This window comes from Bos mutus, chromosome 3 (assembly GCF_027580195.1).
Source record: "Bos mutus isolate GX-2022 chromosome 3, NWIPB_WYAK_1.1, whole genome shotgun sequence".
Taxonomy (NCBI): domain Eukaryota; kingdom Metazoa; phylum Chordata; class Mammalia; order Artiodactyla; family Bovidae; genus Bos; species Bos mutus.
The window spans coordinates 103,761,544-103,782,725 of NC_091619.1; the positions used below are offsets into that span (position 1 = coordinate 103,761,544).

Sequence of the window (21,182 nt, forward strand, 5' to 3'; positions counted from 1 at the left end):
TGTTCAGTGTTGCTTTGCTCTTTGGGGGCATAATGGCATCAATTCCAGTGGCAGCTCTGAACAGCGAGTGAGAGGTGCTGTGGTCTTTATGTCCACACAGTCTCAACAGTGTGCCAGATCTTTGTTAAAAGTGACAGCTCACCTGTGACCTGCTCTGTAATTGGTGGGTTCAGAGCCTCAGTTTTTATTCAATCTAACATCCTCTGCAGCATGTAGATGAGTGGAATATTGGCCGGCTGAGAACCATCCTGGACTTGGTGGAAAAGGAGAGTGGGATCACCATCGAGGGTGTGAACACCCCGTACCTGTACTTCGGCATGTGGAAGACATCCTTTGCCTGGCACACCGAAGACATGGACTTGTACAGCATCAATTACCTGCACTTCGGAGAGCCCAAGTCCTGGTAAAGTCGGCCTGCAGTTGGCACCGGGGCTGGTCAGCTCTGTGTGCACATGGACCACCTTGGGATGGAGATAAAATACAAATACTGGTTTGGCAGGCTTGGGGTGGGACTGGCGTGTTACGTTTTCTTCCGACTTTGAAGCAGCGAGGTGCTGTTAGAGCGCTGGGCCTCTCCCTGCCCTTGGCTCTCCCTGCCCTTGGAGCAGCAGGTTTTAGAGGGCAGGGCACCTAGTCCCATCGTGTGGATACGGAAGGTGGCTGAGTGACCGAGAGCCACGGGGGCTCTCCCAAGCTCTCCCACTGCTGTCTGATTTCTTTTTCTGAACAGGCCTGAGGCATTTCTTAGAGGCAGATTTCCAAGACTGGAGTCGCTCCTTCAGATGATAGAAAGCTTTCTTTTCCTCATGGAAAAAATATTTGGTGAGCAGCAGTGTGTGCCTAACCCACGAGGGGGCGCGTGGTCACTCGGCATCCACTCCCTGCTGTTCATTGCAGCCGAGGCAGATTCGCCCTCTCGTCTGCCTGCTCCCACCCATCCATCTCAGCACGTCAGCGAAGGTGGTGCCTTCAACAGAGCATAGGACCGATGAGGCGCTCACCCTCACACAGATAGGAGACTGATCAAGAGAGAGAAAGTGGGAGAAAAGCTGTGATGGGGAACAGTGGGTGCAGTAGGTCCACACAGGAAGGCACATGAGCGCTAGGCCTAGAGAAGCCTCCCCTGGAAGAGGTGATGGCCAAGCTGAGGCCTCGCATGTGAGGATGTGGCTGGGTGGGGTGGTGGGTTAGGAGGGATAGGAAAGCGTGTCTGGGTGTTTGTAGCAACATGTGCAAAGACTTGGGAGTGAACGCAGTGTGTTGAGTACCTAGAGGAAGCAAGTCCTTTGTGCTCTGGGTGCCGATTATGAGGATGGAGGCGCGAGGAGGCCGGAGGGGACACCGACCAGGTCTTGGGGAGTCATGGAAGCTGTGTCTGTCTCCATTCCTTTTCCAGCCTCTTCAGCCACATCCTGTCCCAGGGGTTTTCTTCTGTTCTGTCAGATGCCTTTCCAGTTTCCAGTCTTGGGGTGGGGAACCCTTTTGAGCCAGTGATTACCCCCTGACTACTGACCCAGTTCCTTAGAAGCTAGACTTCTATCTAGAGTCAGTAACTTTTGTGTCTTCCCCATGTTTACTCTGAAGTTCCTGAAACTAGACTTTGTTACTGCATACACTCTTTAGGTCACCTGAAGTGGTTCCTCCAGAGACGTCTGTGCAGGGTTGCCTGATGGATCCCAGAGCCCTTTAGGTGATAGTTTCCTCATCTGTTTTGTTTCATAACAAAACTATTTGGGATGGGAAGGTTTTGTTGTTGTGGAGTCATCTTTAGAACGCACTATAAAGGTAAACTAGACTTACTGTGAGTTCCTGAATATGAAGTTTTTAACAGTTTTGCAAAAGTTTTAAATAGTCTTCTATGTGTTTTTTAGTTTTTCCTTTTGTTTCTTAATGAAGGGCAATCCTATGGTGTCTGGATACCCACAGTGTTGGAGGCGTGAGTGGCTACTGGATAATCAGTGCACTGTTGAGGAGACGAAGGGAAATGGGCTCTTCAGCAGATGGGGGCCAGGTCTCTGGTACCTAATCCATCGTCACCTTGTTGCCCATTTTTCTCTCTATCCCATCCCAGTTAAGCCTTTCAGGCTCTGCCAGGAGCACTTTAATGCCATCCTCCTTCTCTCTCTCTTTTTTTTTTCTTTGTTTAAGTTTTATTGCATGAATAACATTATAAAGGAGAGCAACGTTGAGTGTGTGCCATAAATCCTGGTTCATGGTAACTATCAAATAAACGTCTTATTAATGAATATAAAAGATAAAAATCGCTTGCCCTTCAGTGTGGGTTCCCACTCCAGTGCCCAGACAGTCTAATACGTCATTTCTCCAGATCCCTTTCTAGTTCTTGTGGTCGGGAAGTTGAAAAGTCTGATATTTCGAGCTGTTCTGAGAGTGGGCACGAGCCCTTGGGCCCCTTCCCGGGCCAGCCCTCTGCTCAGTGGCCGCTGCTTCTGTGTACTTACAGGTACTCCGTCCCACCCGAGCACGGAAAGCGGCTGGAGCGCCTGGCCAAAGGTATGGTGTTCGCTCCGTGGGCCGGGTCAGATCTGCCAGGGAGCTGCGCTCATGGCTCTCGGATGTCCACTGTCAGTGGTCCTTTCTTAGGCCCACACGTGGGGGGTGAGCCAGACTGCCAGTTTGGGTACGTCTCAGAGCAGCTGAAATCACAGCCTTTCCCACTTTGTCCTGGGAAGGGGCTTAGTAAGCGTTAGACTGCCTTTGCCTCACTTTCATCATGCATGGGTTTGTTTGACCAGGGATAGTGTACTGGTCACCTTGGATCTGGTTCTTTTGCCAGAACCCCAGTTGGTCAAGTCAAAGTTGCATCTCATGCTTTGGTTCTTGTAAGTGGACTCTAGTAGATTTGTACCTCTAGAGAGACTATTTCACAAGCGCTTGTCATTTGTACTTAGATGTGTTACTTACAAAAGATTGAGGGTCCTGGTGAATGGAGAAAGGCTCTAAGTAGTTTTAAAACTCTATGAGAACAGAGGCTGCCAGGGTAATCCCCCAAGCAGGATTTGATGACCACTACACCGGGGACAGTCCAGAGCCTCATCATAGAACGCTAGGACTGGCCTGGAGCTAGAATAATCTGTGGCGATCACCTTGGTGATTCATCCTCCTTACATTTAGACGAGATGCGCTGTGTGAAGTGACTCCAGGGTTACATAGCCAGTGTGGAGCCGTGTATTAACTGTACCCGTTTTCAATTAAACAGGCTTTTTCCCAGGCAGTGCTCAAAGCTGTGAGGCTTTTCTCCGCCATAAGATGACCTTGATTTCTCCTTTAATGCTGAAGAAATACGGAATTCCCTTTGACAAGGTGAGCGGATTGCGCACACAGCAGTCCTTGGCTTACATGGAAACCACTCTTTCTGGCGTGTGTTTCACAGGGAGCTTTATTCTACTTGCTCCTCTGTACCAGGTGTGGGCCAGGACTAATCTGTGTCACCTTTTGATTTCAGTGCATTAAAGGTGGGTTCCCGCCTTCCTGCTGCCAGAGGAGGGTCCAGCCCCCTTGAACAGCGTTAATCCAGAGGAGTCATTAATTACAGTCATGGTGTCTAATGTGCGGGGACTTGGCATGTTGCAGAAGACACTAAGACCCCTACAGGCTTTGTGACCTGTCCCTGGTCACTGAGTGCTGGCTGACCTGGAGTCCAGCATTCCTGCCCTTCAACTGCTTCCTGTTTGCTCTTGTTCAGGTGACTCAGGAAGCCGGAGAATTTATGATCACTTTCCCTTACGGCTACCATGCTGGCTTTAACCACGGCTTCAACTGTGCCGAATCCACCAACTTTGCTACCCGACGGTGGATCGAGTATGGCAAACAAGCTGTGCTGGTAAGTCCACTGTTTCCTTCATAATAACTGTGTCTAAAAACAGCTGAGCCAGCCAGCCAGCCTTCTTAGGTACACTGGCTGGTGTTTCTTTGAGCTGCTGGAGTTGAGAAACGGAGTGGCAGGGAATGTGCAAAAGTACCAGCATCTTGTGTTCACAGAGATAAAATTTATAAAGTTGTATAAAATGAGGTTTCCGTGCTTGAGTTCGTTGGGCATTAACACTGCACCCACACACACAGTGCTGTTTCTTGCTCTAGCCGCTCTGGGTGTTCGCCGTCGAGGAGAAATCTGATGGGCTTCCCTTTAAGGAAGCAGCAAGGCTGGATGTTTGGCCGGGAGTAGACTTGCTGCCGAGGTCCTGGCCTGAATAGGTGGCAGAGGGCAGGTGGACGTTGACCGTCCCGGGTTTAATGCTGAGCCTTGTCTCTTAACTGTTCTCCACGCACCCTGGCTAGCGTCCCAGTTGACTCGCCCCAGTGGCATGCGTCCTCCAGCCTTTTCTCCTGCTTCCTTTCATGTGTGAAGGCTCTGCATGGACGCGATGCCCTCAGCCTGTGAACCCAAACAGTTCAGCCTGAAACTGTTCTCTTTTTCCATTTGGTGGGAGAAGGTGGGAGAGGGGGGTGGGGGGAGCTGGGGAAGGGTCTCACCTGGAACCGCTCTGGCGCCTTGCGACAGTGCTCCTGCAGGAAGGACATGGTGAAGATCTCCATGGACGTGTTTGTGAGGAAGTTCCAGCCAGAAAGATACAAGCTCTGGAAAGCTGGGAAGGACAGCACCGTCATCGACCACACTCTGCCCACACCAGAAGCAGCCGAGTTTCTTAAGGAGAGTGAACTGGCCCTGAGAGCCCGGAAGGAGGAGGATTGCCCAGAGGAGGAGGAGACGGAGGGGGTGGAGGATGGAGAGGAGGGCGACCTGAAGAGGAGGTAACCCCGAAGCCCCTGGGCCCAGCTGCCTGGGTGGGGTGGGGTCAGGTGGGGTGGAGTAGGGGAGTGTCTGGTAGGTCCCCTCACCTGCTGAGGGGCTGCTTCTGAGCGGGGTGTTTGAGCACAGCTGAGGGAAGGTTCTTGGTGCAGGCTCCAGAATCCTCAGGTATTCAGACCCTTCCTCATGCTGCACGCAGAGGTGATGGCACCTCTCCTTGGGCCATAGTCACCCAGAGGGAGGCTCACATGTCTGTGGGGGTGTGGCTCCCTCAGAGCCAGAGAAGCCCACCTTCTCGCTGCTGCTTGAGGGTTTTTTATAAAGGAGAGAGTGATGCAGGGAATGGGACTGGTGAGGGCAAGGGGCAGTGTCCTCAGTGTCTCAGCCAGAGGACCTGTCCTCAGCAGTTCCCCCCACCTGGGGCTGTGTGGGGAAGAGAGGAGGAACGTTCACGGGGGGACCTGCTGTACGCAGGTGTTCTGCGCATGCTCAGCACAGCTTTTCCCGAGCCTCATGTCGGCTCTGTGAGGCGGGGCGACGACATCCCTAACTGCACTTGATGGAACAGGTTCGGGGCCGTGAGGTCCCCAGTCTTGGGTGGCTCCAGAGTGTGAAGCAGGCTCTGGCGGCTCCTGTCAGGTTGCGTGGGGATGTGTTTGTGTAAGCGGATATACACACTGGCTCTTAAAAAGCGTGCCCTCCTCTTTGCAGCCTGGCCAAGCACCGGATCGGGACAAAGAGGCACCGCGTTTGTCTTGAAATCCCGCAGGAGGTGAGTCAGAGCGAGCTCTTCCCCAAGGAGGAGCTGGGCTCCGGACAGTACGACATGGCGGAGTGCCAGGCCGCCCTCTCTCCCGTGAGGCCCACCCACAGCTCCGTGCGCCAAGTCGAGGACAGCCTCACCTTCCCAGGTGAGTTGGTTGTGGTATTTTTTCCCCCACAGCCCTAACTGTTCTGTTCTATGTTGGATGCCACATCACTGCAAGGTCGCAGGCATGACATGAGGGAGGTGGGTCTGTGAGCAGATGGTGACCGGGGTGTGGGAAGCGCTCTGGGTGGGGACACCTAGGGTCACGGAGGGACGTGGGGGAAGGCCCACAGCTGTTGAGGGAGCTGGCCATGGTATCCTGTGATTTGAGCAGGGGGCGGGAAGGGGAGGAGACAGGTGTGCCACAGGAGCTTCTCCCTGAGACGTGGGATGAGACAGCATGGGGACTGCCTACCTGCCATCTGAGAGCTTGCTCACTGGGGGCCCGAGGGGCCATTGGTATTTCAGGAAGGGACGGCGTGGTCCAGCACCGTGTTTGAAAGCCTTCCCACGGACGGTTATCAAGGGTAGATTTATCTGGAAGGAGCAGGTGTCAGCCTCGGGTCAGGCCCAGCTTGGGGGACCTCTGCGTGGACAGAATTGCTCCGGGTGTGTGCTGGGAGCCATCAGCACTGTGGGCACAGCTTCTTCCATGGAGCAGACTTCCTGGCCTGGCTCGCTGGGTCTTTGCTGAGCTGAGGGGACTTCTGGGGAAGGGACAGCTGCCGTGTGCTGTGTGCTGGGCTTGGGAAGCAGTAGCATCCTCACATCACAGAGGAGGAAACCAGAGGCCCAGAGAGGCTGAGGCAGCTCGCCCCAGATCGTGCAGGGGACCCCCGTTACGGTGGAGCCAGAATTGGAAACCAGGCCTTCCTCAGCACCCATGTTCTTTGGTCTGTGCCCCTCTCTCGGGGTTGAGATGTGCAGGAGGGAGTGGATTCCGTCCAACGTGTCTTGTGTTTCAGATTATTCTGACTCCACTGAAGTTAAATTTGAAGAGCTTAAAAACGTCAAGCTGGAAGAGGACGATGAGGACGAGGAAGAGGAGCATGAAGCAGCTGTCTTGGACCTTTCTGTGAACCCAGCTTCTCTTGGACGCCTCGTCTTCTCAGGCTCCAAAAAGAAATCGTCTTCCAGCCTGGGCTCCGGTTCTTCACAGGATTCTGTTTCTTCCGATTCTGAAACCAGCGAGCCTCTGTCCTGCCGAGCCCAAGGGCAGACCGGAGTCCTCACTGTGCACAGCTATGCCAGAGGGGATGGCAGGGTCCTTCCAGGAGAGCCGTGCGCCAGGAAGAAAGGGGGCGCCACCCGGAGCATCAGTGAGAGGGAATTGGCCGAGGTATGGGTGCTGGGGTGGGCCACTGGGGGTGGGCTCCTGCAGGGTCCCCAGTGGCAAGAGGAGACCCTCAGGATGGACCTCCAGCCTGCAGTTGTGTCAAGCAAAAGCCAGGTGGCATTGGGTCTCTTTAGTTTGTTTTTTGCTGGGACGGCTTTTTTTTTTCTTCCCTGTTATCTCTATGTGACTATTGCTCCCCAGAATGGCTTTGTGGCTTCCCTGGCCACCCTCAGTGGATCTTCAGTTGAGCGGGGCACATGCTCTGACCCTCCTGGCCTTCGTGGCGCAGGGTTAGAGCAGCAGTGTTTGCAGCCTGGTGTTTGAGGGTTGGAATGACGTGGCCTTTCTTACCCTGGGCTGCCCTGGGAGTTTTCCGGCCACTCCCCGTGTTCATCCTCCCCCTCCTAGTATGACACTGCTGCCAGCATCCCTTTGGAGACCAGGATGAATCCCAGAGCTGTCAACAGGGACATGTTTGCTCAGGCTTCCTCCCAGAGCATGGTGTTGCCAGAAGCTGTGTTTTCTGTTTGTTCTGTGTAGAAAGGCGCTTGGTGAGTCTGTGTGGGGTACAGCAGGGCCACGTGGGGTGCAGCCCAACTCAGGCCTGCCCAGGTGACCTCTCTGTCCAGCCTCATAGCCTGTGGTGAAGTTGCATCTGGGCTGAGGGTTGAGGTGGGGCCACTGGCAGATTGTAGGAGTGAGCACAGAGAAGCTCTCCTCGATTCCCTGTTCCCTTCACCTTTGGAAAATTTGTCGTTTTGAAGTTTTTATTTGCTTTTTAAAAAAACTTTTCATTTTGTTTTGGAGTATAGCCGAATAACAGTCTTGTGATAGTTTCAGCTGGACAGCAGAGCGACTCAGCCATCCGTGTGTATCCATTCTCCTCCGAAGTTTTTATTCCAAAGCATTGTTAAACTATACACAAACGGAAAACTGTCACGAGCCCCCTGTGTGCACACATTATCCCGGTGTGCGTGCATTATCTCTGTGTATTAACATTTGACGTGCTGGCTTTATCTTTTCTTTGCCTGAAGTACTAATGCTTTATCCATATTCAAATTCTCCTAATTTTTCAGCAGTGCGTTTCTGTGGTTAGTTTGCCTCTTGTCTTTAACACCCGTATGATTTTTCTTTCTGTTTTTTCTGCATCTCAGCCTCAGTTTCTGTAGATGCTGTTTCTCCATGTGGAGTCCCCTTCCCTCTCATGCGTGGTGCAGTCTGGTGAGCCAGTGACCCCCGTGTCTCCTTCCCTGCTTTCCCATTGCCTCTGACCCCCATTCCCTGCTCTCCTGTGGTCACTTCTACAAGCGAGGGCTCTTCCCCTTGGAAAGCAGAGCCCCTTCTGTTCCTCGTGGCAGCATCCCAGTCGCCTCACCAAGCTCTGTGCGCTCTTGTGCGTCTTGCTGTCTGCGCAGGCCACACTGTCCTTGTGGACCGTCCTCCTGATGTGCAACCACAGAAGCTGCTAACAGTAGCAAGGACGTACTAGAGAGTAAATACTTTACAGCATTGAGGCCATGTATTAATATGTATATAGTTATTAATTATATATTATTAATCTTACCATGGAGTCAAGTTTTTTCTAGGGTTGGGTTTTTTTTTTTAGGTGGTAGCAGGGCAGTAAATAAATAACAGCCTTTTTTTTTTTCTCTCCCAAATTAGGAACCTGTAAAATTGGATACAGGACGTGGGCATATGGAGCTCAGAATGTCACTTTGTCACCAGTTAAAATGGTTGAGGAGAGTGGTTTTTGACCCGTGGCCAAGTAGCCCTGCTGCTTGTTTACCCTCAGTTAGAGAGATGACCCGTGTGGTCACAGGCAGCCCTGGGCCGCTCAGGCCCCCCCCCAGGAACAGACAAGCCCCAGTCTGTGTCCTTTGGCGTGTTGTGCACACAGGCAGCAGTGCAGTCCCTCTGTGAGAGGCAGATCCCACTGAAGCCAAAGCCAGGACTCCTCCCATGGAAACGTGCTGGGAGAGGAGGCTTCTCTCTTAACACGCCTCTCTGTGTGACCCCTGCTCCCAAACCACTGTGTGTCTTCCTGGTTCCTTTTCGCTCGTGTGTGGGCTTCTCGGCTGCAGCCTGAACACCTTTTCTCCTCTCGTCACCTGCCGTCTCTACCACCTCCCCCTTGACGTGCTGGCGTCTTTGAACTACTTCAGAGTCACTGATACGTCTTGGCTGCTTGACCTCTTCTCTTTACCCTGTAGTGGTTTGTGTGCCTGCTGTGGGCTAGGATGGTACCTTCAAAGGAGCTCGTCGTCGAGGCCAGCAGACAGCTGCGAGCAGGGAGTGCTAGTCCCTGGTGATCTGCGTCGCAGCACACGTGGTGGAAGTGTGCAGCTCCGCCCGGGGTTGGGGTAAGGGGTCAGGGACGGCAGGAGAAGGAGGTTAGCAGGAGTGTGAGTCTGGTGGGGGAGAGGGTTCTCTTTGGAGCTGGGGCTCACGCCAGCATCAGGGCAGGTTGGGGTCCACAGTGGTTTTGTTGGTCTCAGTGGGACGAGAGGGCCTTGGGAGGTGTGGGTGGAGGGTGTCAGGAGGCCCGTCCTAGACCTCTGCCTGTTCTCTGAGGCTCGACTTCAGTGACAGGGCGAGGGGGCAGTGGAAGTTTACCTGACATGTGTTTTTGGAGAGTGAAAATTTCTGTAACATGTCTTTTTCTTTTTTTTTTTTTGATGCACAAAGATACATATGGAGTAATACAGCAAACCACAAATACTCATCACCATCACCGAGATCTAACAGTTAATATTTTGGAAGCCCCATATGCTTCATCTGTCCTTTTAATTTCCTGAAGTATTATATAGCAAGCAAATCATGACATGGATGCCATGCAATTTTCTTCCTGCTTCAATGTGTATCTCTGAAAAATGTGGGTGTGTTTTAATCACCATGCTGTTATTATACCTAACAAAATTACAGAAATTTTCTAGGATCATCTAATACTCAGTTCGCAATCAGTTTCCCCAGTAGTCTAAACAAAATGTATTTGACAGTAGGTTTGTTTGAATCGACATTTAATTAGTCTTACACCTGACATTTGTTTATTATATGTCTTAATTCTGCCTTGATCTAGGGCTGTGCCCTTCTGACCCCCTATCACTGACTCAAGAAACTCCGTCAGTTATTCTTTGGACTGTCTGTGAAGTGTTCTTTTAGCTTTGTGTTGATGTTTCGGAAGATCATCTTGGAAGCAATGTAAAGGTTTTTTGGGGAAGAAGGAGGCAAAATTAGAAACAGTAGAGATTCTCTTCAAGGTGGGATTATGGATGATTTTCACTTCCTGCATTTATAAATTGTTTGAATACTTTTATGAATACCATGTTGTTTTTATAATTAAATACTTGAGGACAGGAGGGGAAAAAAAAGGTTTGCAATAGGGAAATCAGTTTGGAACCTGCTTCTTAATCTGAGAGATGGTAAGGACCTGAGCTGTGTGATGGGGGGTGGGGGTCTGGGGCCACCACTTGGAAGGTAGGAGTGGGAGGGCACCATGCGGTGACGTGGGATTCTGGCTTGTGTTACTTACCGGATGGACAGGGGTGTGTCTGTGGCGGGTGAAAGTCACAGAAAAAGTGAAGGGGAGTTTGTGGCTCGGGACGTGAGTGCAGTCTGGGGCATGCTAAATGCCACCTGCGTGTGCGGCAGGCTGTGGAGATGTGCACACACACGCCCAAGATGGGTAGATGGGGGAATCCTCTCCACCTGGAGGGTGTCGGTGGGTGTGGAAGAGCTCCCCGGTGGGGCGTGGAGAGCAGTTTTCGCAGTGTGGGTAGAGGTGGAAGGCTCGGGAAGGAGAAGGACAATGAGAAGAGAGCGCCAGAGGTTTGGAGAACTAGGAGAGGGTGGTGTGTGCAGAGCCAGCGAGGAGAGCATGGAAGACAGTGGCAGCCTACCGAGTGGGCCTGTGTTGAAGAGGGAATGATGGAAGATAATGGGGGTGCTCTGACAGGAGCGAGTGCTGTGGTTTCCAGCAGAGGCAGGAGACGAGGGGATGGCTGCAAGAGGGTTTTTAATTGTAATATATGCATGACATAAAATGCCATTCTACTGTTTCTTGGTGCCTCACACCGCTGTCCTGCCGGCACCAGGCTTTGGAGGGGGGAAGAGGCCATTTGTCCAGTAACAGGCCCCTGCTTACGGGGACACGGCCCTTTTCACAGGCCACTAGTCACTTCCCAGCTGCTTCCCTGCCTCCTTTAGTCTCTCTAGCACTTTGCTCCTTGTCTGTGTTGCTGTCTTGGTCTCAGTGCGGTTGTCCCAGGCTAGTGAAGGTGCACTGCTAGGAACCAGGCCCTGGGCCACCTTCAGCCTTGCTTCTTGAGGCATCAATGTGGTCCCCAGGGCTTAGCCCAGGAGCCTCTGTAAATAGGGGTGGAATGAAGGGAAGTGTAGCTCCAGTTAGGAACTGACATGAGGGCTGATTCACTGGGCAGAATGGCGGACTGACAGTCAAGGCTTGGGCAGAAGCTGAGACACTCTGCCCATCCCTGGAGAGGTCCAAGAGCATTGTGTCTATATTTGGAAACAGCTGGGCTTTGAAGAACACCCTGGTGGGCTCCGTCCCCATGCTTTAAGTATCCCTCAAAGTGTTATCTGGCCCGCTTGTCGTTCAGTTTGTGTGCCGCCTCTTGTATCGGGGCCTTGGTGAAAGGGCCCCGGTGACTGGCTGCTGAACCCCCACCACCTGAGTGGTGAGTGGTGCACAGTGATGAGCCTGCTGCAGAAGTTCTTGTCAGTTCAGGCTGCTTTGAAAAAGTGAGTTCCCCGAAGAAGGAGAGAGAACGCTTGGTTCTTCTCTGTACAGAACCAGCCCCATCAGGAACATTGACCTTGACCTGGTTGCTCACATGAAGGGATAAAGGAACTCCAGGAGCCTGGAGCTCCAGCCCCCTTGCTGGCAGGGCCTGGGAGACCCGGCATGCTCTCCGACCCTCTCCTCACCAAGGGCTCCGGGCACAGTGCTCTTCACCTGCTCTTGTCACTGGGTTGCCACTGGCCCTGGCTCATGTGGTTAATTGGTTGAAACAGGGTTTGAGCCTAGTTCTGTTCCTACGGGCATTTAGAAATTGGAGTACATTGCAGGGAAAGGCAGAACTGGGAAGAGTATTTAGCCAGAGGCGGTGAAAATGTGGAAGGATGTTCACTATGGATAGATGCGACTGCTTTGGTTAGAGGCAGAGCGATGGTAGCAGGAAGGCAGCTTTAGACTCTGGCTGGGTCACGTCTCACTGTCTCTGCATCGCCCAGCAGCAGGCATGGTCCTCTGGGCGCATCTCGAGTGTGCAGTAGGCACTTTGGTTAAAGAGGTGTGGACAGAGGCAGCCTCCTTTCCCGGAGCCACATTCTGGTGTTTTTGGTCCTGACCCCTCTGCCTCCTCCAGGAGTGAATGAGAGGCATTTTGCTTGCCTGTAAAATGATTAATCTCCACCTCCTACCGCCATGTGCATTTTCTGTTGCTGCTTTAACAAGGGACACAAATTTAGCATCTTAACTCTTAATTTGCCTTCTTCTGGTTCTTCAGTTCAGAAGTCTGAAATGGGCCTCATGGTGCTAAAGGCAAGGTGTCTGCCTTCCTTTCTGGGGGCGTCCTTTTCCTTGCCCTTTCCAGCTTCCACAGGGCGTCCTTATTGCTTGTCCCTGACCCTTTCCTTCCACCTTTGAAGGCAGCAACATCTGGCCAAGTCACATCACTTTGACCATGACCTCTGCTACCTTCTTCGATTGTTAAGCAGCATTTGAATACATGGGGCCCACCCAGACAATCCAGGATGATGGTCATCTGATTAGCAATCTAACAGTTCTTTGTCCTGTTAATCTAATGTATTCACAGGGATTCGGACTGTGCATCTTTGGGGGACAAGCTTCTTCACTAGTAAAACCATACTCAAATCCCCTTTCTTAAAATACAATTGAAGGAAATTTCCTTCTCAGCTGTCATCTAATTCCTTCCCTTTATCTTCTCAAAAATTGTGTGATGGCATTCGCTCCCTGGTTCCTTATTGTGTATCTACTGGAGTTTATCTCTAAAATAGTCCTGGCACCTCCCAGTTGCTGAGTCCCTTGGCCACTGCTCTTCTGTAGTCTGGACTGTGGATTTCCCCCTTGAGGAAAGCCCCCTCTCCCCAGGATCTCCTTTCTTCTTCTTCTTTCTCCTGTCCTGGAAGGCATGGCCTCCAGTCAGTTTATCTTCCACTGATCATCTCATTCACTTCATCATTTAAATTCTGAGCCTGATGTCCAGGATTCCTAGATCCACAGGTCTTGCTCTGACTTCCTTTCTGAACTCCCAGGCTGAATTTCTTCTTGCCCCCTCCTGCTGCTGCTAAGTCACTTCAGTCGTGTCCGACTCTGTGCAATCCCATAGACGGCAGCCCACCAGGCTCCCCCGTCCCTGGGATTCTCCAGGCAAGAACACTGAAGTTGGTTGCCATTTCCTTCTCCAATGCATGAAAGTGAAAAGTGAAAGTGAAGTCGCTCAGTCGTGTTGGACTCTTAGCGACCCCATGGACTGCAGCCTACTAGGCTCCTCCGTCCATGGGATTTTCCAGGCAAGAGTGCTGGAGGGGGTTGCCATTGCCTTCTCCTTCTTGCCCCCTGGGTATTTCCAAATGAAGGACCCACAGACAGGTTGTGTGTACCATACGGAATGCGTTTAACTTGGCTTGTTAACCACTCCCCTCTCATCCACAGGAGCCTTCTTTGTCTCTCACCTTGGACACCCAGGAGACCCAGGCCAGAAATCCTCACCACCTCTGCTCCGTTTATTCTCACACCTGTACTTCCTGGTCTTTGCCATAACTCACTTTTAGGGTTGTTATCTAAGTAATCTTCATAGTAGGGGGTGCAAGAAGATAATGGAGGAGCAGGAATCAAATAATGGAACTTTATTTTTAATCCTTTCAGTCTGTTTTAAGGTGTGTATAAGTACATTACTATATATAACTCATCAGTAAGTATACACGCATTGGGTGCATATCCCTACATTTTTTATTTTCGTGATTACACTATCAAATAAATTTGGTGGGTATTTCCAGTCTGTTGAGCCGAAGAACACCCTCCTTACGTGACCTCTTACTCACTTAAAAAATGTAAATCAGAAGCAGGGGTCTTGTGGTCAGAATGGAGGCGGCCTGGAGCCCCAACCTGTTCACTCCAGTGGCAGCTTTCATGGCCCCTTCCTGGTGTACATTTTGGAAGGCGCTGCTTTAGACTGCTGGTGTAGTTCTGGTCTGATGAAGTCTGTGATAGTCTTCGTCTCACTTCTCCACATCACTGCATGCCGCCCTGAGCATCACTGCTTGGGTCGAGCTAGGGAGCACGCCCTAGGGGCGTGTTTTATCTCACCTACCTTCCCCCGCAGGCCTTTGGACTCAGTATGTCTTGGTAAATGTTTGTTAAATGAGTGGGCAAACAGACACTCAGTTTAGGGCTCTGTGCTCAGCATTTGGTTTTTTCCTGACGTTTTCAAGTGTGACCCCTACGTCCTGGGGCTCTGTGTAGTGGCACATGGAGTCTGCAGGTCCAGTGTCCCTTCTCCGAGGGGGCACTGTGATGCTGCCCTTTCTCTGCAGCACTCTAAAGCTCTGGTTTCTGTCACAGTTGCAGAGTGGGCCTCTTCCAGGCCTCAGGTCCTCGTTCAATAGGTTTTGCCATAACCCGTGTCTCCTAAAGTCAGTACAACCAAGTTTTAAACATATCGATTAGAAGGAAACTCTGATGTGGTATTATTACTGATTGAGTCCTTATACTTTAAACCTACTCACATTTGCTCTGACATTATGTAAATGCAACATTAAATCAGCCTTTCTCTCTGCAGCAGGCCAGGGTTTCAGAGGCGTGCTCTGTCCTGGCTGGTGTTCTCTGGAGAAGAGGAACAAATAGTGTCAGCTAGAGCTGAGGTCTTGAAGGTGCAGGGGAAGTGGCCTGTTTTCTTTTTAATGGGTCGGCTACTCCTCTCTGCTTTGCTTGTGCTCGGGCCTTTCAAACTTAGATGGCCCAGGTGCCCAGCACTTTATAACAGCTGCTGCTGGCCTTCTTGTCCAAGGAACGGGGCCTCCTGTGCCTGTCTGGGCTCTCAGACACAGCCTCGTGTCAGTGAGCTTCAGGGAGGGGTGCGGCTCTTCTTTAGAGCTGGAGCAGGTTTGTTTTAGGTACGTTTGTTTCACCCTGTTTCTGAGATCCACACTTACTAAATCCAAAAATGGTTTACACAATCCTGGTTTGGCTGATTTGCATGACACTTGTCACTTTAGCTTCTTCTAAGACAGGTGTTTTCCATGTTTGGTTTTATATTTGTTCCTTTGAGTCTCTCTGCCCTGCTCTTTCCTTTGGTTTCCACTGTAAGACTGACTTCTGCTGTGTCCCCAAGTGGCGGGAAGGCCAACTTGATTTCTTCTTGTGGTTTGCCCAGGTTGCGGATGAATATATGTTTTCCCTGGAAGAGAGTAAGAAGTCCAAGGGCCGCCGTCAGCCCTTAAGCAAGCTCCCCCGCCACCACCCGCTCGTGTTGCAGGACTGCGTCAGCGATGATGGTAAGTGGTAGTTTCACTCATCTCCAGAGGAAAGGCTCTCAGCACATCAGGACCTCCTCCAAGACCTCCGGAAGCTACGCGGAGGGCCGGGGTGGACCTGTGGCTTAGCTGTTCCCCCCAGGTATTCCTTGCAGAGGGCTGGATTTCAGGGTATCAGACTTATTCTCAGATTTCACTATAGGTTCGGGTGTCTTGGAATTTGCCTATTGCGGGATCGTAACACGCAGATTCTTCCTTCGCTTCTCTTAGGAAGGAGTGGCTGATTGTTCAGGGGAGCAGGTTCTGTCACTGATGCCAAGGGCCCTGTGCTGGATGTGTGGAGACATAGATTAAGCTAAGATATGTCCATGCCCTCAGGAAGCCCACGGGGTAGTTGACTGATCTAAAGGGAGGAGGTGGTGATCCAGGCGGAGGGGACAGTGCGAGTAACTAACCCTGGTGTGAAGACAGGCAGGGAGGTATATTCAGAGGAGCCAGCCCACTGTGGCTGGGTTTTCAGAGCCAAGCCAGGGCGTGGAGGAGGAGGAGGAGGAATGAGGTAGTTGTGAGCTACTTCTCAGGAGTGAAGAATTTGCCTTGGGCGCTCTGAGCCCTGGAAGTGTTTCGCCAGAGGAGGGGCTTGGCCTGATATGCATTAGAAAGATTGTTCCTAATGATTGTGTTTAGAAGGAGAAGAGGGCTTTTGTCGCAGCCTCTGTGAGGTCCAGGGGTCTGAACTAGGAATATGGAGAGGACCTGGTGACCCCATGGGGAGGATAGAGCCTGCGGGTTGGACGTGGCGCTGTGCGGTTGGTGGGACGGGGAAGCCTGAGCTGAGTGCCTCCCTAGGTTCTAGAGTTGGTTGGGTTTGGAGACCTATGTTCAGTGTCTAGGGAAGATGTAGACCGTGGAGGGTGGAGGGGGTATTTATATCTTTATTAAGGGGGGCCACTCAGGGAGGGGGCGTAGAGGCTGGGGTTGGGAGGACTGAGGAAGAAGAGGCGGTGAAGGAGACAGGGGAGTAGGCAGGGATGCACTGGAGGAGACTTGCAGCCCAGAGCGTGATAGCCATCAGTACAGCTTGGCCTCCTGTGCTGCCCGGAGCTGGCAGAGCCTCCGAGGTCCGCAGTGACTAGGCCCCTTGTTACTGTTGACTGGTGCCCCGTCCTTCCCTGTCCTGTCCTTGCCCACGCCCAGGGCTGGGTGGGAAGGCCCAGAGGCTCCTCAGTCAGCCCTTGCCCCTGCTCCACAAGCCCCATGTTCCCTCTCTGCTGTGATGTTGACGCCCACCTTTGCTCTTCTCCTTTGATAGAGGATCACGGTGAGCTGGGTGGGGAAAGCCTCTCGAGAGCACGATTTAGAGTCTCAGAAGTCCTCTGTGGTCTTTCTCCAGCCCTGGTGGGGGCTTCAGGACCTCTAGGTTGGCAACAGCCTCACTTCTGATTTTTCCCCAGTGCGCTAAAGCAGTGCAGACTAAAGAAAACTGGGAAAGCTGGAAAAGCTGGAAAGATGACTCTACAGAGAGGACCGCTCTGAACACTTCAGTGTGTCACTGTTCCGACTGTCCTAGTCAGGTGTTAAATTACGTCCACGTGTGTCTTTTTCTGATAATGTGAATGAGATCATGATATACACCTCTCTAACTTTTTATGTTTAAAAAACTAAATGTAGAGAAATTGAAAGAGTAAGAACACTGTGTTGCCATAATTGCTTTGTCTCTCCCTGTACATTGTTTGGGCTCCCCGGGGGATACTGGTGGTGAAGAACCTGCCTGCCAGTGCAGGAGACGCAAGAGACCCCTGGGTCAGCAAGATCCCCTGGAGGAGGGCATGGGAACCCATTCCAGTATTCTTGCCTGGAGAGAATTCCTTGAACAGAGGAGCCTGCTGGGCTATAGTCCATATAGTCTATATAGACTCACAAAGAGTTGGACACAACTGAAGCGACTCCCCATGCACGCATGCGTTGTTTACCTATGGGCATACATATCTGCTGTGTCATTTGAAAGTAAGATGTAATTATCAAGTCTTTTCATTTAAAGTGAACCAACAGGCATCTTCTACGTAGGATCATCTCCTGTGTAAACACTTGACCTCCGAAAGTCAGGAGTAACTTCATAATACCCTCTGATTCTCAGTCCATAGTCATCTTTCCCTGCTCATCCTAAAAATGTGTTCTTTCCTCTAAACCAGTATGAACCAAACTAGGGTCATACATTGCATTTAGGAGTTTCTTCAGTCTCTTAGTCTCGCACACCCTTCTCTCCACTTAAAACTTTTTTTTTTTAATTGAGGCATTTAGTGAAGCGCATAGTGAGTACCTAAACTGTACAGCCTAATGAGGTTTTATCTAGGAAAGCTGTGAAATTTTGGTTCCTACAGTTTTCACTAAACTATTGAACTTTTTCATCGTTTATTCAGTATTCACAAGTAGAGTGGCTCTTGGCCGCTTTTGGTTGTGTAAGCACAGCAAGTGTGTGTGTGGTCATTTTTCTCTGGTGATTGTGAGTGGTCTGTTTCTGTTTCTCTGTTCCTGTCTCGATCACTCTTGTTCTGACTAGGATATGGAAAACGTGTGCTTGGACTTTGGCACCATGTCTCCTGTTTAGGCCTGATTGATGGAGCTTGTAGGGGTCGATTTTAACTGCAGTCCATTACGGTCGCCTTCACTGAGATCACATGCATGGCAGCTGCCAGATCCCTTTGGATTAAACTTGATTGAAGGTGGAGGAGATAACTGTTTGTTTGCACTGAGCTTGAGTTGCAAGGAATAAACAGATAAATGGGTAGCTTGTGTCGTATGTTCCAGAGCTTTCCTTGGGCTGCTCAACATAGGTCTCCAGGGTCTCTTGGAAGGCAGTCCTGTCCAGAAAAAAGTGAGGAGGTCATTGGAGGAGTTGTAGCCACAGATTGCAGGGCTCCCCATAAGACCATCCAAATTCTGGCGGAGTCCTTTGAAAATCACCCCTGCCCTTGGCCTTTGTCACCCACAGGTTCTCGGGTTAGTCCCGACCTGGAACCGGAAGGTCCCAGCTTGAGCTGAGCTCTTCGGCTCTCCAGGCGGAGCCACAGAGCAAGGCTGGTGCTGCCTGCCTGACTCACACCTCTGCTTCCTCCTCTAGAGCTACCAGAACAGCTGACCCCCGAGGAGGAGGCTGAGGAGACAGAGGCCTGGGCCAAGCCCCTGAGCCAGCTCTGGCAGAACCGACCTCCAAATTTTGAGGCTGAGAAAGAGTTCAACGAGGCCATGGCCCAGCAGGCCCCTCATTGCGCTGTCTGCATGATCTTTCAGACTTACCATCAGGTAAGCCTCGTATCCCCTCTGTTTACCCAGTGCCAGCACTCAGGACAGCTAGCTTTAATGGTGGGGACATAGTTTGGGAAGGGTGTGTTTTTGCCCCATCCGCCTGCTGGATGGAAAGGCTTCACCAGGCAGGTGAGCATGTGGGTTTCACTTGAGAATGCTCTGGGGAAGAGCAGAGGGTGTGGCTTGGGCTCTGGGGGATTCCCGGCTCCCTTTGGCACTCAACACTGTTTGCTGAGGAATCTGCTCTTTCTAGTAAGTGATAATTCCTTCTAGGTAGTTTGTCGTCCTGGCCAGTCTGAAGAACTGGGGATTCTTTAAATCAGATCCTCCAGCGTTGTCTCTTTTCTTCCTTGCCCATAGCCACTGTGGATGTTGGCAGCAGTGGAAAGGCACTTGGGAGGAGCAAGAGTAGGGGCTTTGCAGGAGGAAGAGGGATGGGAAAGCACCCTGGCTGAGCCCAGCCGTGCCCCTCCCACTCGTGGGGCATTTGATGCCTCCACCATCATGGGTCTCTTTGAGTCTAGCTCTTGGAGGCCAAAAGGGCACCCACAGCAGCCTGTGCCAGAGGACCAGCTCAGTCTCAGCTGGGACCTACACAGGACAGCACGTAGGGAGCCAGTCCCGTGTGCTAGTTGGAGTGGCGTGGCTGTCCCTGAGCCGGGCAGGGGCCCCAGGTTCATGTTTGCCAAAGAATGAAACTTCAGACCCACGTACTTTGAGTTAGTAACTCATTCTTTCTTTCCAGTGACCAAAAAGCGAGCCCAAAAGTTCACTACGTGTCCTTGACTGGGCGGGAAGCAGGCAGATGGCCTGGCTATTTATCTGTCGAGCGGGGCTCAGCGTTCCATGAATGGCACAGGCTTGGGGTTGACATGTTTCTGGGCCCCATCTTTGGAACAGGGGGTGTATGTGCCATCCAGCGGCAGAGCCCGCAGATCCTCGCAGTCAGGCTCTTTGCCAAGGGAAGGACATGGACACAGTGTTCTTCCCGAAGGGGCTCCAAGCCAGGAACAGCATGTGGGGCTCCAACCATGTGACAGAGTTGCAGCTCAGGTGACTGCTGACATGGCCTCGAGAAGAATCTGTGCTGGCCCGGGGGAGCACCTGCCCTGGGGCCTCTCTCTGGGTGGGGTGCTGTGCCATGCAGCACAGAGGGAGGCCCCTAAGAACAGCCTCGCCAGCCTCTCAGTGCATTTTATTACCGTCTGGTTGGGAAAGATTGAAGTCCCAGTTGCCTATTACCTCTCTTCCTCTTCCCGGTTGTCCCCGGGGGCCTTTGTTTGATGCTGCTGTGAGAAATTGAATTTGAGTCATTAGAGGTAACTTCAATTAGCAGCTCTGGGATAATGGCTGTGCACCTGGGAGCCATAGCCGGCCCCGTCAGGAAGAGAGCAGCTTTCTGCTGACAGAGCAGGTGGGGAGTGCAGGACCCAGGTCGGGTCCCTGAGGTGTGCGCTTGCCCCCTCCTTAGGTGGAGTTTGGAGGTTTTGGTCAGAGCTGTGGCAGCGCTCCAGATTTGGCCCCCCAGACGCAGAGGACCAAGCCATTGATTCCAGAAATGTGCTTCACCTCGACTGGCTGCAGCACGGACATCAACCTGTCCACCCCTTACCTGGAGGAGGACGGCACCAGCCTCCTGGTGTCCTGCAAGAAGTGCAGCGTCCGGGTCCACGCCAGTGAGTGCCTCACCTCTTCTCTGCATGCAGTCTCAGGGCAAGGGCATCTGATCAAGTCCTTCCACCTCTCAGTCTCCCGACAGCCTCCCAGCTCCCCACCCCACTGCCCCCCCAGTGCAAAGATTGCTTATATGTTGTTGGAGTGGTCAGATCGGGTCTGTGACTTGGGTCTGTGCTCGTACTGTCCACCCTGGGCTGTCCCCCTGGTTGCAGATACGTGGAGGGGACTAGTCCCTGCTGGTCACTGGGTGTTGGTACCAATGAATCTGGTTTCTGACTTTTTGAGACTTTGGTCCATACCATATGGCTGATTTGTGGGGGCCATGGCGCTAGAATTCAGGGGTCTCTGTAAGATTTGCTTGTCGCTTTGGGAAAGGGTATTTGGAGAGGAGCTGCAGGTCTGCTTTCTGACTCTGGGTTTAATTTGCTCACCTCGGTGTCCCTGTTAGGTTGCTACGGGGTACCCCCTGCAAAGGCTTCTGAAGACTGGATGTGTTCTCGGTGTTCAGCCAATGCCCTGGAAGAGGTGAGCGCGTCCATGCTGTCGCTGTCTCCCCGTGAGACGCGCTTGCTCAGGGCCACTGTTTCATGTGGACCCTGCCCCAGCGGTCTGAGCAAGACCCGGTACACAGTGATGTGAGAGTGTTGTCAGAATAAACCCCCCCGCCGTGAGCGCGCTTGCTGCCCATCTGCAGCGGGGCCTGATGGCGTCTGGAAGCTGTTTGCCCCATTGTGTCAGGACCGAGTAGAGGTCCTCTGGTGAACAGACCACTG

General features: G+C 52.0%; 1 protein-coding gene across 6 annotated transcripts in view; it reads left to right on the forward strand.

Annotated features, from left to right (window-relative positions):
• The window catches only part of KDM4A (lysine demethylase 4A), a 42,269-nt gene that overhangs the window by 7,035 nt on the left and 14,052 nt on the right, over positions 1-21,182 (forward strand). For 3 of the 6 annotated variants that reach the window (XM_005898355.2, XM_005898354.3, XM_070368326.1), the window contains exons 5-15: positions 210-403; positions 2,462-2,511; positions 3,218-3,321; positions 3,704-3,841; positions 4,520-4,770; positions 5,480-5,679; positions 6,542-6,915; positions 15,327-15,447; positions 18,548-18,729; positions 20,204-20,408; positions 20,858-20,934. In XM_005898355.2, the coding sequence (XP_005898417.2) occupies positions 210-403; positions 2,462-2,511; positions 3,218-3,321; positions 3,704-3,841; positions 4,520-4,770; positions 5,480-5,679; positions 6,542-6,915; positions 15,327-15,447; positions 18,548-18,729; positions 20,204-20,408; positions 20,858-20,934 (1,896 nt within the window). The other 3 variants (XR_011463750.1, XM_070368328.1, XM_070368327.1) reach the window with 3 other exon arrangements.